The following is a 14,884-nucleotide window of genomic DNA, read 5'->3' on the forward strand; positions in this document are numbered from 1 at the left end:
CCGGAGCAACTAAACCCGTGAGCCACAACTACTGAGCCCACATGCCACAACTAGTGAAGCCCGTGCACCTAGAGCCCGTGCTCCGCAACAAGAGAAGCGACCGCAATGAGAAGCCCATGCACCGCAACGAAAAGTAGCCCCCGCTCACCACATCTAGAGAAAGCCCGCGTGCAGTAACGAAGACCCAATGCAGCCAAAAATAAATAAATAAATTTATATTTTAAAGAAGTAACTAAAATGAAATACAATTTTAAAAAAAACAGGGCTTCCCTGGTGGCGCAGTGGTTGAGAGTCCGCCTGCCGATGCAGGGGACACGGGTTCGTGCCCTGGTCCGGGAGGATCCCACGTGCCGCAGAGCAGCGGAGCCCGTGAGCTATGGCCGCTGAGGCTGCGCGTCTGGAGCCTGTGCTCCGCAACGGGAGAGGCCACAACAGTGAGAGGCCTGCGTACTGCAAAAAAAAAAAAAAAAAAAAAAAAATCTTTTCTCTCAGGTAAGCGAGGGGAGTATGAAGAGCCAGCTTGTTTTGCTTAGATCTGGGTTGGATGCCTGGTGCTCCTGCTCGCCAGCTATGTGACCCTGAGGAAGTGATGTAACACCTCTGAGCCTCAGTCTCTTCATCTGTATAATGAGCAGCCGCCTAATGCCACTCACTTCCCAGGTACCAGAGGAATAAGTGATGGTGTAGGTAAAAGAGTTTACAAAACAGCTTGATATCCAGGCAGAACCCAGTACGAGGTGATCATCATCATGTGGGAGGGTGGACATGAGGCCCCAGTGCCTGACTGACACGAGGGTACGTCACAAGGATTGGAAGCCCAAACTGGATCACTGGGACAATTACAGCATAGCATGGAGCACCTAACCCACCTTCAACTGTGGTCCTGGCTGTGGTTCCACCAGGTAGGCAAGACGGCCCTCAGTAACTAACCTCTTTTGAACAAAATCCATCTTAAACCCTTTATCCAGCCATCATAGGGGAGGCCACATTCCTGATGCTTCAGACACACAAAACATCCCTGCTCCCGGCATGCACCCGTTCCCACTAAAGCACCATATCCCCTGTAAATTCAAAACCCTATGATGTTGCCAAGTCATTTTTTTTTTTTGGCTGCGTTAGGTCTTAGTTGCTGCACGCAGGTTTTCTCTAGTTGAGGCAAGCGGGGGCTTCTCTTGTTGCAAAGCATGGGCTCTAGGCGCTCGGGCTCAGTAGTTGTGGCTCTCGGGCTCAGCAGTAGTGGCTCACAGGCTCTAGAGTGCAGACTCAGTAGTTGTGGCGCACAGGCTTAGTTACACCGGGGCATGTGGGATCTTCCCAGACCAGGGATCAAACCTGTGTCCCCTGCATTGGCAGGTGGATTCTTAACCACTGCACCACCAGGGAAATCCCCCCAAGTCATTTTTATATAGGGTAAATTTTCCATCCACTCTGCTTTATCTAGCAGGTAAAGCAGTACAGGGGGATAAAGAAAGAGGAAATGGAAATTTGTGAAAGAGACTTTTTTTTAAAATTGTTGCTGCTCGGAAAATCCATAACCCTGGTTGACAATCCTCCTTAAAGGCCTATTCCGTATTCTCTACACACATTCACAACTTCACAAAAGTCACAATATTCACCTACAGACAGACTAGGCTGACAACATCAATGTTGCAGTATCTCATGGCCTCAAAACTGGACCTGTAAGTTCCAGATTTTATAAGCAAACAACTGGAAACTGTTTGCTACCCAATCCTTAGTATATAAAGAATTACAGCCAAATGCAGAAACAAAATAAATCATAAAATTAACTTTTTAATTCTTCCAGGGCTCCCATGGGTATGCTGTATTGAAATAATGTATTGTTTAAAGAATTCATCTGAAACATTGACTCAACCCACAGATCCTAGCCTTTCTTGGTGATAGTTTGGTCTCCTAATTAAAGTCACCTGCCTCCAGGAGTCACTGAGGGTCTCTTTACTGTTCCCCAATCCACCCCCTGGCCCGGCCAGACCCTTCTCTCTCTCTTCTGTGTCGTCCTGTTTGTTCCCCTCTCTGGCCCCGCAGCTCCACCTGACACAGGGAGGTCTGCAGCATGGAGGACCCACCCCTGACTGCCTGGGTCTGGCTGGCTGAGCTGAGACATCCCCCCTCCAGCCCAGAGCAGGCAAGCAGGGTTCCCACACTGGCTCCACCACCAACCCAGGCAGGCCTCTAAGTAACATCCACATTACAAGCCCATGTCCAGGAGCTGAAGCCAAGATCAAACGAGGCTGCGCTTTCAAAGAGCTCCCACACAGGTGAGCACACATAAGCCCGACTGTTATTACCTGGAGGAGACAGAAAAGAGCCACGAAAGGAACTAACTCCAGCTGCCTTGCAGAGTGACTCAAGGACGCATCCAGCAATTTCCAACGGTCCCACCCAAGAACTAATTGGCCCATGGGCGCACGGTGACCTTTGACCTTTCCAGACAGGCATGTGGCTGACTACAAAGCATCACCAAGCCAACCAGACGCTCAGATAACCCCCGAGACCAGGTTTTTACAGCACAACTCGGGAGCCAGACCCTCTGAGAAAAGCCCAGGAAGCCCTGGTCTTGAACTTGAAGAAGCCCAGGCCTGCTCCCAGCAAAAACGCTGAGGGCAGCAGTGCCGTGCCCCTCTCACTCTCTTGGCCTGGGTGAGGGTCATGCCCTGGGCTAGCGGTATCCAACCATCCAGCCGGAGGCCACAAACCCCCGGAGCTACCCGGGCCCTGCCTGATTGCACCCAGGAAAGCCAGGCGGGCTTGGGGCAGGTCCCCGCAGCTCTCCAGGTGGCCCCGCGGAGCCCCCAGGGCCACTCACCAGAAACAGACACCTCCAGGAGCGCCTCCAGTGGCCGGTTGTTGTTCAGGTCGTGGCTGAGCTGCAGCTCGCCCGAGGCGGGGTCCAGCAGCAGCAGCTGAAGCTCGTTGCCCTGCAGGAAGGTGTAGTTGAGGCTGTCTGAGAGGTCAGGGTCATGGGCCGGGATGCGGCCAATCACACCGGTGGGGAAGCTATTGGACTTATTGGTGACATAGTTGTTGAAGAGGATCTGGAAGTCCGGCAGCACCGGCGGGTTGTCATTCTGGTCCACAAGGCGGATGTGCACCGTGGCCCGGCTCACCAGGGGGGCCGACGTGGCCTGCACCACGAGCACATACTCGCGCCGGGCCTCAAAGTCCAGCTCGACCAGGGCGCGTAGGTCCCCACTCAGCAGGTCAAGCTGGAAGACCTCGGGCACGTTGCCTTCCACAATCTGGTACATGATCTGGGCGTTGGGGCCTTCGTCGGGGTCACTAGCTCGAATCCTCGCCACCACGGACCCCACCGGGCTGTTCTCCTCCACAAACAGCTCCAGCTCGTCCCTCTCAAACACCGGAGGGTTGTCATTAATGTCCAAGACGGTCACCTGGATTTCCACGGAGGCACTAAGGGGCACTGGGCTACCCCGGTCCACGGCCAGGGCACGAAGATTGTACACGGCCACGTTCTCCCGGTCCAGCCGGCGCTGGGTGCGGATCACGCCAGATGTGGGCTCAATGTAGAAGTCCCCATCGCCATCGTCCCCGCCCTGGAAGGTGTACAGCAGGCGGCCATTGGGGCCTGAGTCCCGATCCGTGGCCGAGACCTGGAGGACGCTGGTTGACGGGGGAGCATCCTCGAAGACGGAGCCCTGGTAAAAATCCCGCAGGAACCGCGGTGCGTTGTCATTGGCGTCTAGGACGAGGATCTCCAGGGAGGTGGTGTCGGACTTCTGAGGGATACCGTTGTCCCGAGCTGTGATGGCCAGCGTGTAGGCGGCCTGGTCCTCGTAGTCCAGCTCCGTCATGGTGTAGATGGTGCCGGTGTCGGGGTCGATTCGGAACTGCGGCACGGGATCCTCCAGCACGTAGGTGATGCGGGCGTTCTCGCCGGTGTCCTCGTCGGTGGCGCTGATGGTGGCGATGGAGGTGCCCACGGGCCGGTCCTCGCTGACGCTCACGGTGTAGTGCGAGCTCTGGAAGACCGGCCGGTGGGTGTTGGCGTCGGTGACGTTGATGAAGACCTGCGCAGTGTGAGCGCGCATGCCGTCTGACGCAGTTACCGCCAGCACGTACTGCCGCTCCTGCTTGTAGTCCAGCGGCAGCGCCAGCGTGATGAGGCCGCCGCCGCTCTGGCTGCTGAGCGCGAAGCGGTTCCGCGTGTTGCCGCCGGTGAGCTGGTAGGTGATCACACTGTTAGCATCCCGGTCGAGGGCCCGCAGGGTCAGCACGCTGCTCCCCACGGCTGCGTCCTCGTTCAAACGCAGCTCGTACACGGGCTGCGTGAACATGGGGTCGTTGTCATTTACGTCTAGCACCGTGATGGACACGCTGGCGGAGGAGCTCATGGGCGGCGAACCGTGGTCCACCGCCTCCACCCCGAAGCTGTAGTGCTCCACTTCCTCGCGGTCCAGCTCCGCGCACACGGTGATCCAGCCCGAGCTGTTGTGGATGTGGAAAGGGAAGTCCGCGGCCAAAGCGGGGTCTTGGGGCCCAGCTCCGCCACTGCCCATGGAGGCCGAGGCGGTGTCCACCAGGCGGTAGCGCAGACGCGCGTTCTCACCCGCGTCTGCGTCCACGGCCTGAATGTGCAGAACCGAGTGGCCCAGAGGCACGTTCTCCAGCACGGCTGCCTGAAAGGGGCTGCTCACAAATATGGGGGCGTTGTCGTTCACGTCCAGCACCTGCACCGAGACCAGCCCCGAGGAGTTGATGAGTGGAGGCCGGCCCCCGTCCTGGGCCTTGATGCGCAGCGTGTACTCCCGGATGGCCTCGAAGTCCAGCGGGTTGATCACATCCAGGCTGCCGCTCAGTGAATGCAGGTAGAACTGCCCCTTCAGGTTCCCGCTGATGATGCTGTAGTGTATGGCCGCGTTCTGGCCCTGGTCCCGATCTGTGGCCTGAACTCGCAGCACGGGCGTGTTGACCGCCACGTCCTCGGGCACCTGGACCACATAGCGCTTCTCGCTGAACTGGGGGTAGTTGTCGTTCTCATCCTCCACCACGATGTGCACGGTGGCAGTGGCACTGAGCGGGCCCGGGTTGCGGCCCTGGTCGTTGGCCTCCACCAGCAGCTGGTAGGAGGCCTCTTCCTCCCGGTCCACCACCGCCCGGGTGCGCACTACGCCCGAGCGCTCGTCGATCTCGAAGACACCACCCGCGCCCTCCAGCAGCCGGTAGCGCATATTGGCGTTGGAGGGCGCGTCGCCGTCGGTAGCGCGGATGGTCAGAACCTCGTAGCCCACCTCCAGGTTCTCGCGCACTCGCTCGCGGTACTCAGACTGCTCGAAGACGGGACTGTGGTCATTGGTGTCGCTGACTGTGACGGTGAGGTAGGTGGCGGCCGAGCGCCGAGGCGAGCCGTGGTCCACAGCGCTCACTTTGAGTACGTGCGTGTCCTTGGTCTCGCGGTCCAGCGCGCGGGCGGTGCTCACCAAGCCCGTGTCGGAGTCGATGAGGAAGTAGCCATTGGAGCGCTCATCGAACAGCGCCTCCATCTGGTAGCTCAGGCGCCCCGCCTCGCCCTCGTCCGGGTCGTGCGCGCGCAGCTCGATGACCGCGGTGCCTGCCGGCTCGTTCTCGGGCACCGACACCTGGTAGCTGGGCAGCTGGAACTGCGGGGTAGTGCTGCCGCCAGCGCCCCGCCGGGCCCGCCGCGCCGCCCCCGCCCCGACCTGAGGCAGGCTTGGCGGCGACAGCGATGGGGAGGGTGTCCCCAAGGCCGCCTCCAGCGCCAGCTCCACCCGGATGGTGCCGGCCGCGCGCCGCAGGGCACAGAGCAGGCGCAGGCGGGCCGAGCCACCAGGCGGCAGGCAGACAGGGCGGCGTGGGCAACGGGACCCGGCGCGCGGCGGGCAGCTGCAGGCGGGGAAAGTGGTCAGGGCCTCGAGCGCCGAGTGCAGCGTGGCCCCGCCGCCGCCGGGGCCCGGGAAGCAGAACACCGCGCCGGGGCCAGGCACCGTGAGCACGGCCCGCGCCCGCAGCTCCGCGCCGGGAGCCCGTCCGCGCCGGGGCCGGGCGCTGCAACCGGGACCGTGCGCGCGTGCCCGCAGGCGGAGGCTCAGCGCCGTCTGGGCACTACGGGCAGCCAGGCGGACATGCAGCGGCAGCGGGCGTCCCCCCAGGCGCGCGCAGCCCCGGAGCTCCGCGCCCGGCCCGCGCCGCCGCCCCGCCAGCCGCCCGTCGCGGCTCACGTCCAGCAGCTCCCGCAGCGCCCGGGGCGTGCGCGCCGCGTCCAGCGCATAGGTCCAGCCGGGCCCGAGGGCGAAGGCGCGGGCCCCGCCGGGCACTCGCAGCTCCCAGGCGGCCGCTCGAAGCCCCAGCACCGGTAGGGCGGCGACCGCAGCCAGGAGCAGCAGCGCGGGCAGCACGGGCGGCGGCGGCGGCGCCATGGCCCGGAGCCCGAGCCCGAGCCGGGCGCCCGAGCACAATCCATGCACCCGGCGCGGCTCCGCATCCACCCGGCGCGGCCGGGGGACGGCTCCCGCGCGGCCTGTGCCGGGCCCTCGGGGCGGCTCGCGCCCCGCCTCCCCGGGGGCCCTGGCGGGGACACCGGGGGCCGGGCTCCCGGTCTCCCCCGCAGCTTCCACTTCGAGAGCACTTTGCGAAAGTTTGCGAAGTTGGTTTCAAGATGGCTCCTCCGCGCGTCCCGGGAGGGCGCCGCGCATCAACCTGCGGTGGCGGCGGCTCTAGGTGGCTCCAGGTGGCTCCCGCGCTGGCTCAGCAGGGCGGCGTGGGAAGCAGGGCGGGCCCGGAGCGGGGCGAGGGCTGCGCTCCCGGAGCGGGCTGGGCCGCACCGCGCTGCTCAGACCCCGGCGGCCGGCTGCTGCCTGGGCGGTGCGCTCGGCCCGCGCCCCCAGCGCCCGCGCTCTCCCCGCCCCTGGCCAGGCCCGGCCCCGCCCCCGGCCCCGCCGCGTATTGTTCAAACCGGGGGGCCGGGGGGCCGGCCCGGAGGTGCGCGCCGGGAGAATCGCTATGGAGACGCGGGGGCGCAGCGGTGACGGGGACTGGGGGCCGGGTTCACTCCCGGGCGGCCTCCCCACCCTGCCTCCCTGGTGGGCGGGGCCGAGGGAGCCGGGCCGGGAAAGGCGGGCTGGGGGGCCTGGTGCGGCTACTACCAGTGGGGCGGTGGCTCCACTCGTCGGGGGCTGGGCGCGGCCAAAGCCCCCCACCCCAGCCCGGCAACACTGATCCGCGGAGACCGCCGCCCCGGCCTACGCGCGGGTTGGACCCGGGAGGGGAGAGGGAAGGGTGCGGAGGTTCCGGGGAGAAGGTCGGGTCTCCCCGCGGCGGCTGCTGGGGGGCGCTTACAGAGTTACAGCAAAATGCTGGAGGCTAAAGTACTTTACCCGACAAAACTTCCCTGGACTTTGAAATTCTATAGGCAGCTAACCGGATTTGGGTCCCACTGGGTTTAAAACGAAACTTTTAAATGAAAAGAAAAACAGTCCAGGCTGACACTTGGGACTGGAGCTAGGGATGGCGGAGTTGGGGACGCCGGAGGCGAGCTCGTCTCCCGCGCGTGCGACCAGCCTGAGCGCTCCGTTCGGGGTCGCGCGGTCCAGCCCCGGGGCCCCTCGGCTACTGCCGCAGCGCGGCGGCCGCGAGCGGAGTCCCGGGAGGCGGCGTGGGGCGGAGAACCGAGGGGAGGGGGAACTTAGAACTCCGAGACAGCACGCCGTCTCCTGCGGGGAACAGCCCGGGAAGGGAGTTTTAGAGCTGAGATGCACACCAACGCCTCCTGCGGGGCGCAGATTGGGGGTGGTGGCGCTTTAGAACTAAACGGTACCTGCACCTCTTGCGGGGTGCAGCCTGGGGGCGGGGGATTCGTACTGTGAGACACCCCTCCTCCTCCGGCGGGGCTTTAGGACTGTGCCACCGCCGGGTGGGGAGATGCACTTGTCGTCCGTAGAGCTCTGGATGCCAGAACCTACTCTAGACCCTCGGCCTCCCAGCGGTCGCGGGGCGGTGGGGAGCGGGGCGGAGTCTCTGCTTCGACAAGGCCCCTCCCGGTCCCAGCAGCGCTCGGGGTGGGAGATGTCGCGCACTCGTCTCCAGAGCAGGTTTTTCTCACCTGGGGGCGGCCGCCGCATTTCCGAGCTGAGTGCAGATAGGTGTGGAGCTGGGGCACAAAAAAATAAATCAGGAAGTAAACTCGACCAGTATTTTTGAAAGTTGCTGAATACAATGTTTTGGGGTTGAAGCCAAATATAAACATTCTCTTCCCATTAGCAAAGATTTGAAAACGTTATTATTGACCTAAAAGGTAGATTTGCTTTGGACCCTTTTAATCTGGGAGTTTCCACTGGCAAGCCCAGTAGGGAAATTGGCGGGGAGGGGCAAGTCCATCCCTTAAACGTGGCTGTCCAGGACCTCCCCGGACTGCCCTTCATCTTCCTGGGGAGGGTCAGAGGGCAGGAGTTTTAGGGTCAGGAAGGCAGGGAGGGCCCTCCCCATCCCGGCCTCACGGTGGAAAGCTCCCAGCAGGAGTGAAGGGGAGGCGGCGGCGTGGGGGGGGACCCCGGGACCCCCTATGGAGAACCCCTAGAGTGCTTATTTCGCAACAGGGACTTTGAATAGGGTGGGTTGGGTTTAAATCAACAAAAGGTTCTGTTGCACTGCTCTTGCTGGTTTTTGAAAATTCAAACACAGTGAATGAGTTTGGGTGTGGGCTTGCTTTCCTGGAATAAGACACCTGCCCGCTGCAAGGGAATCGCAGGGACCCACTTCCTGGTCCCAGGGGCTGGGAGAGGAACACAGGGACAGACCTTGCTAACGGGATGTCCAGCAAAAGGCTGAGAGACAGATGATGGTTCCATTCAGATACAAGTCAGAAGCAGGCATGCTCCACCACACTGTTTAGAATGCATGCAGCCAGGGAAAAGGTTAAGAAAAGCAAGGACATGATGTGCGTGTGGTCAGGAGGAGGGCTGGGGAGTGGGGCATGGCCGCTTCTACACCTGAGGGTTGGCCAAGTGTTGGCTTTACGATCTTACATTGAACTCTACATGCATGCTTTATGTGCTTTTCTGTATGCATGCTACGGTCCAGAATTTTCGAGGTGGGTAGGAGGAAGGAATTAAAAACAGGCTGCAGCTTGTGATGTGACTTTAAGGCGATCCAGTTGCTTCAGCAGGACAGAAATCATGAATCTGAAATGGCTGGCGTCTTAGCATGGTCGAGTTCCAATTCTGCCACTATCTAGGTGTGTAAACTTCGCCAGGGCCTAACTCCTCATCTAACTGGAGATAACAAGAGTCTAGATTCCTAACATTGTTGGAGGATTAACGAGGTCTTTTGCATAAAGAGGCTGGCCTAGGCCCGGCTCAGGTGCAGACCCACTGTGGGTAACCTTGACTGTTGCGTCACTGTCAAGGAGCACATGATCACAGGGCTTCATCACTGCCTCCACGGATGTGATTGAAATTGTGAATTAAATGGCGTGTGCACCATCCGTGCCTGTGGAGAGGGAGGGGCTGTAGCTTTCATCCGGTTTCCAGGGAGGTCTGTGCTTGGCTCCTGATGCTGTCCACCCAGACTGTTCGTAGAAAGTGATCCCAGGCCCAGGAGGGGAAGGCACATGCCTGGGGCTACAGGAAGGGGTGCGACATGGCGGTGGCCTGTCCAGCATCACCTGAGGGGCTGAGTCCTGTTCACCTGCCCTTCTCCCTTGGGGGTGGATGGACGCAGCGGTCTCTCCTGTGTCCCCCTGAGAGCCGCTGGCAAAAAGAGGCCGCGCCTCTCCCACTGTTTGTGCGTCTGGAGCGGCTGCCACCCCTCCTCGGGCTCAGTGGATCGTAATTGGTGTTTAGGTTTTGCATGCACCCCTGAGGTGTTTCACGTGAACTGAATGCTTTTAAAAGATAAAAATAGAATTTTTTTAAAAAGGCAGAAGTTGGGCTTCCCTGGTGGCGCAGCGGTTAAGAATCTGCCTGCCAACGCAGGGGACGCGGGTTCGAGCCCTGGTCTGGGAAGATCTCACATGCCACGGAGCAACTAAGCCCATGCACCACAACTACTGAGCCTGCGCTCTAGAGCCCACGAGCCGCAACTACCGAGCCCGCGTGCCACAACTACTGAAGCCCGCGCGCCTAGAGCCCGTGCTCCACAACAAGAAAAGCCACGACAATGAGAAGCCCGCCCACCGCAACAAAGAGTAGCCCCCGCTCGCCACAACTAGAGAAAGCCTGCGCACAGCAATGAAGATCCAACACAGCCAAAAAATTAAAAAAAAAAAAAAAGGCAGAAGTTATGGGTTTCTAGTGTTGTACATGTTCTAAAAAGGAGCTCAAAACGCTTTTTGCCAGGGGCTTGAACCAGAGCCCACATGAATTCTGGAATCTGTTCCTTACACAATAAATTCCTGGGCCAATCTTTAAACAGAGAGGAAAGAGCTAAAAGAAACACCCTATTGGTGAAAGCGGAAAAGCAAGTCCAGGCCTGGGCCCCACTTTGCCCTTTTTTTTAGAATTCAGAGGGAAAACCCTCTGGGGAGCAGTGTTCATCACTCCCCCTCCTCTCCGTGCCCCTCACCTTTGGTGGGGTTTGACTTGTGGAAAATTGTGAAAGTTAAAACATGGAACAAAAGCAGGACCTTGACTTAATTAGAGGTTAATGGAAGCAAGGGGATAGAGGGAATTTAGATCCTCACAGAGCACATTGTATGTGCTCGCGCTTCCCTGAAAGACCCAGATAACGTTAGGACAAAAAAAGAGAATTGTTTTTCTGCTTGGAAGTTGCAGAGCCTCTAAATACAAATGCTGGGGTTTCTTTTGGGCTCCCAGGCCCTTAGCCTGGGGTGTGTGGCCTCAGGGGACCTTGGGTGAAGGCCCCTCCAGGGAGCCCATCTCCTCCAGGTGCTCCCTGAGAGGCCAGCACCTGACCAGCCCATGCCCGACCCATCCCCAACAGGCCTCAGCTCTGAGAAGGTTCTGGAAGGTTCTGGAAGCTGGCATGGGCAGGGCTTGGAGTCCCAACCTCCAGACTGACTGGAAGTGCTGTGAGCGTGGAGGTGATGGGCACAGGTCTCATGTCCGAGTTGCCACTGCAACTCTGGGGAGCCAGGGAGCGGGGCACGGCGGGAGGCAAGGTGCCTCGTCTCTACCCGCCCCCCCCCCCCCCCCCCCCCCCCGCGCACACACACACACTGAGCCAGTCCCACCTCAGGCTGCACTGGCCTCTAGTGGCCAAGCACAGTCTCTGCCCTACCTAGCACAGATGCCCACCAAGCTCACAGATGGCAACAGGCCCAAGCTCTGGGCAGTGCGTGCACACGTAGGCACTACGGGCCCGACAGTGTGCAGGCCCTGCTGACCCTGAGTAGGCCAGGCACACTGCCCGGTGCTCCTGGGACTCTGCAGGGTGACGGGGCCCAGCTCTGTAGGACACTTGGCAAACTGAGGCACAGAGCACACGGCATGGGGTGGGCATTGCTGGAACACAAACTCTGTCTTCTCGTCCCCGGGTCCGGTCACTGGCCCCCAGAGAATGACCTGAGCTGGCAGACAAGGAAGGTCCACTCAGTACCTGAGCACCTGGAAGGCACAGGTGCTGCATTTGGGGGAGGCAGCTGGTCCAAAGAGGTCTCCCAAGGACCCAGGAAGGCCACGAATGGCAGGAACAGAGCCAAGTGGGAGACGGCTTCGTGCGCAGATGGGAAAGGGAGATGCAGACACCACCTGAAGATTCAGCATTTCTCCATAGTCCACGGTGGTAGGTATCCTTGTTCTGTTATCATTATTACTGACATCATCATCATTGTTGTTTCCCGCCCCCCTCCCCGCACAAACATTATCATGAAGCCAGTTCTGGGAAGCACTATTGTCTTACCTTGATTATTTTTCTCCTTCACGTTCCTCTTTTTTTTTTTTAAGAGATATATTTTACAAATTCCCTCTTTTTAAAATGCACAACTCAGTGCTTTTTAGCATATTCACAAAGTTGTGCAACCATCACCACTAACAAATTCCAGAACATTTTCACCAACCTAGAAAGAAGCCCATATGCATTAGCTGTCACTCCTTCTTCTCCCCTTGGCCCTGGCCCTGGCAACCACGAATCCACTTTCTGTCTCTATGGATCTGCCTGTTCCAGACATTTCATATCAATGGAATCACACAATACGTGGCCTTTTGTATCTGGCTCCATCCCCATAGCATAATGATTTCAAGGATTGCCTGGGTTGTAGCCTGTGTCAGTGCTTCATTCCTTTTCATGGTTGAGTAATATTCCTTTGTATGAATAGACCATGGTTTGTTTATCCATTCATCACCTGATGGATATTTGGGTTGTTTCCACTTTTGGACTATTTTGAATAACCTCCTTTCCTTTTGAGCGGAGAAATAAAAGGCAAGGCACTTCTCTCTGCAAAATTGCACACAAAATAGTTTTTGGAATTTTTTTTTATTTTTATGTTTTGACAATGTGACCACAACCATGCTGTCATCAATGGCTCCCAGGGGACTTTCCTTGGGGGCTTTCTTCGGTTCCTGATGGGTACAGGAAAGGGCACTAAAGGTGCCCTGGGTGGGATTGGGGTGAGGCCCGGAAGCTGGTAGCCTTTTGCCCCCTCCCCAATGCCATCACCCTCCTCCTCATCAACCAGCAGCCAATGGCAGGGGATCCTCCAGCGGCCCAGTACCCTGCCCCAGGCTTCCCCTTCCCTTCATTCATTCATTTGTTCATTCATTCAATGTCCACTCAATACCGTGGTGAATACAACAGGCAGCACCCTGACCTCAAGGAGAATTATCCTTGTGGGAGAATATAGACAGTAAATATAAGGAAATATTCCTCTTTAGGTGAAAGAAATACAGTAGGATAATGGAGACAGATGGGAGGGCTGTCTGGGGGAGGTGACCTGAAAGGACCTCCTGGCCAGGTGACAAAGGGGCAGAGACTGAAGGGTGAGAACCTGGCCTTGGGAACTTCGGTGGGAAGCACAGTCAAGGCAGGGAAGACAGCAAGTGCAAAGGCCCTGAGGCAGGAGGCTGTGTGCTGGGGCGTTTGAGGCTGGTGTGGGTGGAGAGCAGGGAGTGACAGGGGTCCTGGGCTGCCAGGGCTTTGGTTTTCCTGAGCATCTGACAGAAAGGCATCAGGCAGCTGAGAGCAGGAGAGAGCAGTGCGGTGACGTATGCTTTCAAATCATCAGGCTGGCTGATTGCAGGTGGTTGGAGAGGATCTGGGAGGCCACACCACAGGCATCCTGAGCGGGACTGATGGGGGACGTGGAGGAGGGAGAAGTGGTTGGAGGTGGGCTGGGGTTTGGAGGTTTGGAGGGGACTCAGCAGGACTTGCCCAAGGAGTGGAAGTGGCGCGTGAAAGAAATAGAGACACCAAGGCTCCCCCGGAGGCTGGCCTCAGCGACGGGCAGTGTGTGATCCACGTCTCCCCTCTCCATCCCCACCTCCACGCCGTCTTCACCTGACACGCCGTGGGCATCACACAGCAGTGCTTCTTCCACCAAGCCTTTTTTTTTTTTTTTTTTTTTTTTTGCGGCACGCGGGCCTCTCACTGCTGTGGCCTCTCCCGTTGTGGAGCACAGGCTCCGGACGCGCAGGCTCAGCGGCCATGGCTCAGGGGCCCAGCCGCTCCGCGGCATGTGGGATCTTCCTGGACCGGGGCACGAACCCGCGTCCCCTGCATCGGCAGGCGGACTCTCAACCACTGCGCCACCAGGGAAGCCCCACCAAGCCTTTTTGTCTCCACTGAAGGGCCACAGTGCATCAGCTCAAACGCTCAGATGCGAAAGTGTCTGGTGAGAACCACCGTGAGCGGCACCCCTTGGGGGCTGCAGGGAGGCAGAGATGGAAGAGGCCCCGTGTCTCCCTCGGGAAGCTTCCACCTACCCACGTCCCTCTTGAGGGAAGAGGGGGACCAGGAGGCACCCCCTCCTTGTGTATTTCTCTCCCTCAACTTGCAAAACTTTTCCGGGGCAGGGGGAGATGGGCCCGTGATGGTAGGCCAAATGATTCCATTAATGATGCTACAAGAATGGTGGAGACCCAGAGAAGGTAAAGACAGTTCCCCAATCCTAATTATATCTTCTTAAAACATAGAAGAAACACAAAGAAAGCTCTCCCTCCCAGGGTCACAAAGCCTGGGAGCCAACCCTGTCCCTCTGCCCCTCCTCTGCCTGAGTCCCTTTCCCCAGGGCCTCGGAGACAAGAGCATGACACGGGGAGGGGAACGACACCGGCGAAGGCCCCAACTCCAGGGAGCAGTGGCTGAAAGATTGCCGCTATTTTTGCTATATTCCAACGATGGAATGTCCGCTCGCCCCAGCCCCTTAGCGACACTCAGCACCACAGCCCAGCCATCCGCTACATGGATGTGTTAGAAACACAGCCCAGGCCTCCAGGCTCTGGTCACCCAGAGCCAGTGGAAAGGGCAACTGCCAAGGAACAGGGGAGGGAGCTGGCCCCTCGGGGATGCCGGGGCAGGACATGGGGCAGAGGGCTCCCCCTGTCCATCAGGTGAAGCCTGACCCCAAGCAGGAAGGAAGCGGCCAGCTCTGTGCTTCCCCCAGGGTTTGGGGATGGAAGGCCACCCCAATTCCAGGGAGCATGGGGACTTTGGCCATCTGGAGACTGGGGGATGGGGCAAGGGAGGGGCATGACTGAAACCCGTGTGGTCTTCCAGGCAAGAGGTGCCAGCCTTGAGGAGCCACCAGTGCCAAAGGGCTCTTGGTCACCAGTCTTGCCAGCAAGAAAAGACAAGCTAAGGAAACCCTCTTTTCAGAGAGGCCTCTTCCTTGCAGGGTCAGCCAAGATCCTCAGGGGAGAAGCTGGCCTGAGGTCACGGGGGCTCTGGGCATCATCTGGGGTGCTTGGGGACACGGGGGCACTGGCTCTGACTTGGGCAG

The 14,884-nt window shown here is 59.1% G+C and overlaps 1 protein-coding gene across 1 annotated transcript in view; it reads right to left on the bottom strand.

Moving 5' to 3' along the window:
- CELSR1 (cadherin EGF LAG seven-pass G-type receptor 1) overlaps positions 1-6,413 on the bottom strand; it is a gene marked incomplete at both ends in the record, with an annotated part of 147,200 nt that extends 140,787 nt beyond the window's left edge. Inside the window, one exon of the mRNA XM_079715746.1 lies at positions 2,825-6,413. Coding sequence (XP_079571872.1) covers positions 2,825-6,413 — 3,589 coding nt within the window. The remainder of the gene's footprint in view (positions 1-2,824) is intronic.
- Positions 6,414-14,884: the final 8,471 nt, after the last annotated feature.

The sequence above is a fragment of the Hyperoodon ampullatus genome (genome assembly GCF_949752795.1).
Source record: "Hyperoodon ampullatus genome assembly, chromosome: 11".
NCBI classification, from domain to species: Eukaryota; Metazoa; Chordata; class Mammalia; order Artiodactyla; family Ziphiidae; genus Hyperoodon; species Hyperoodon ampullatus.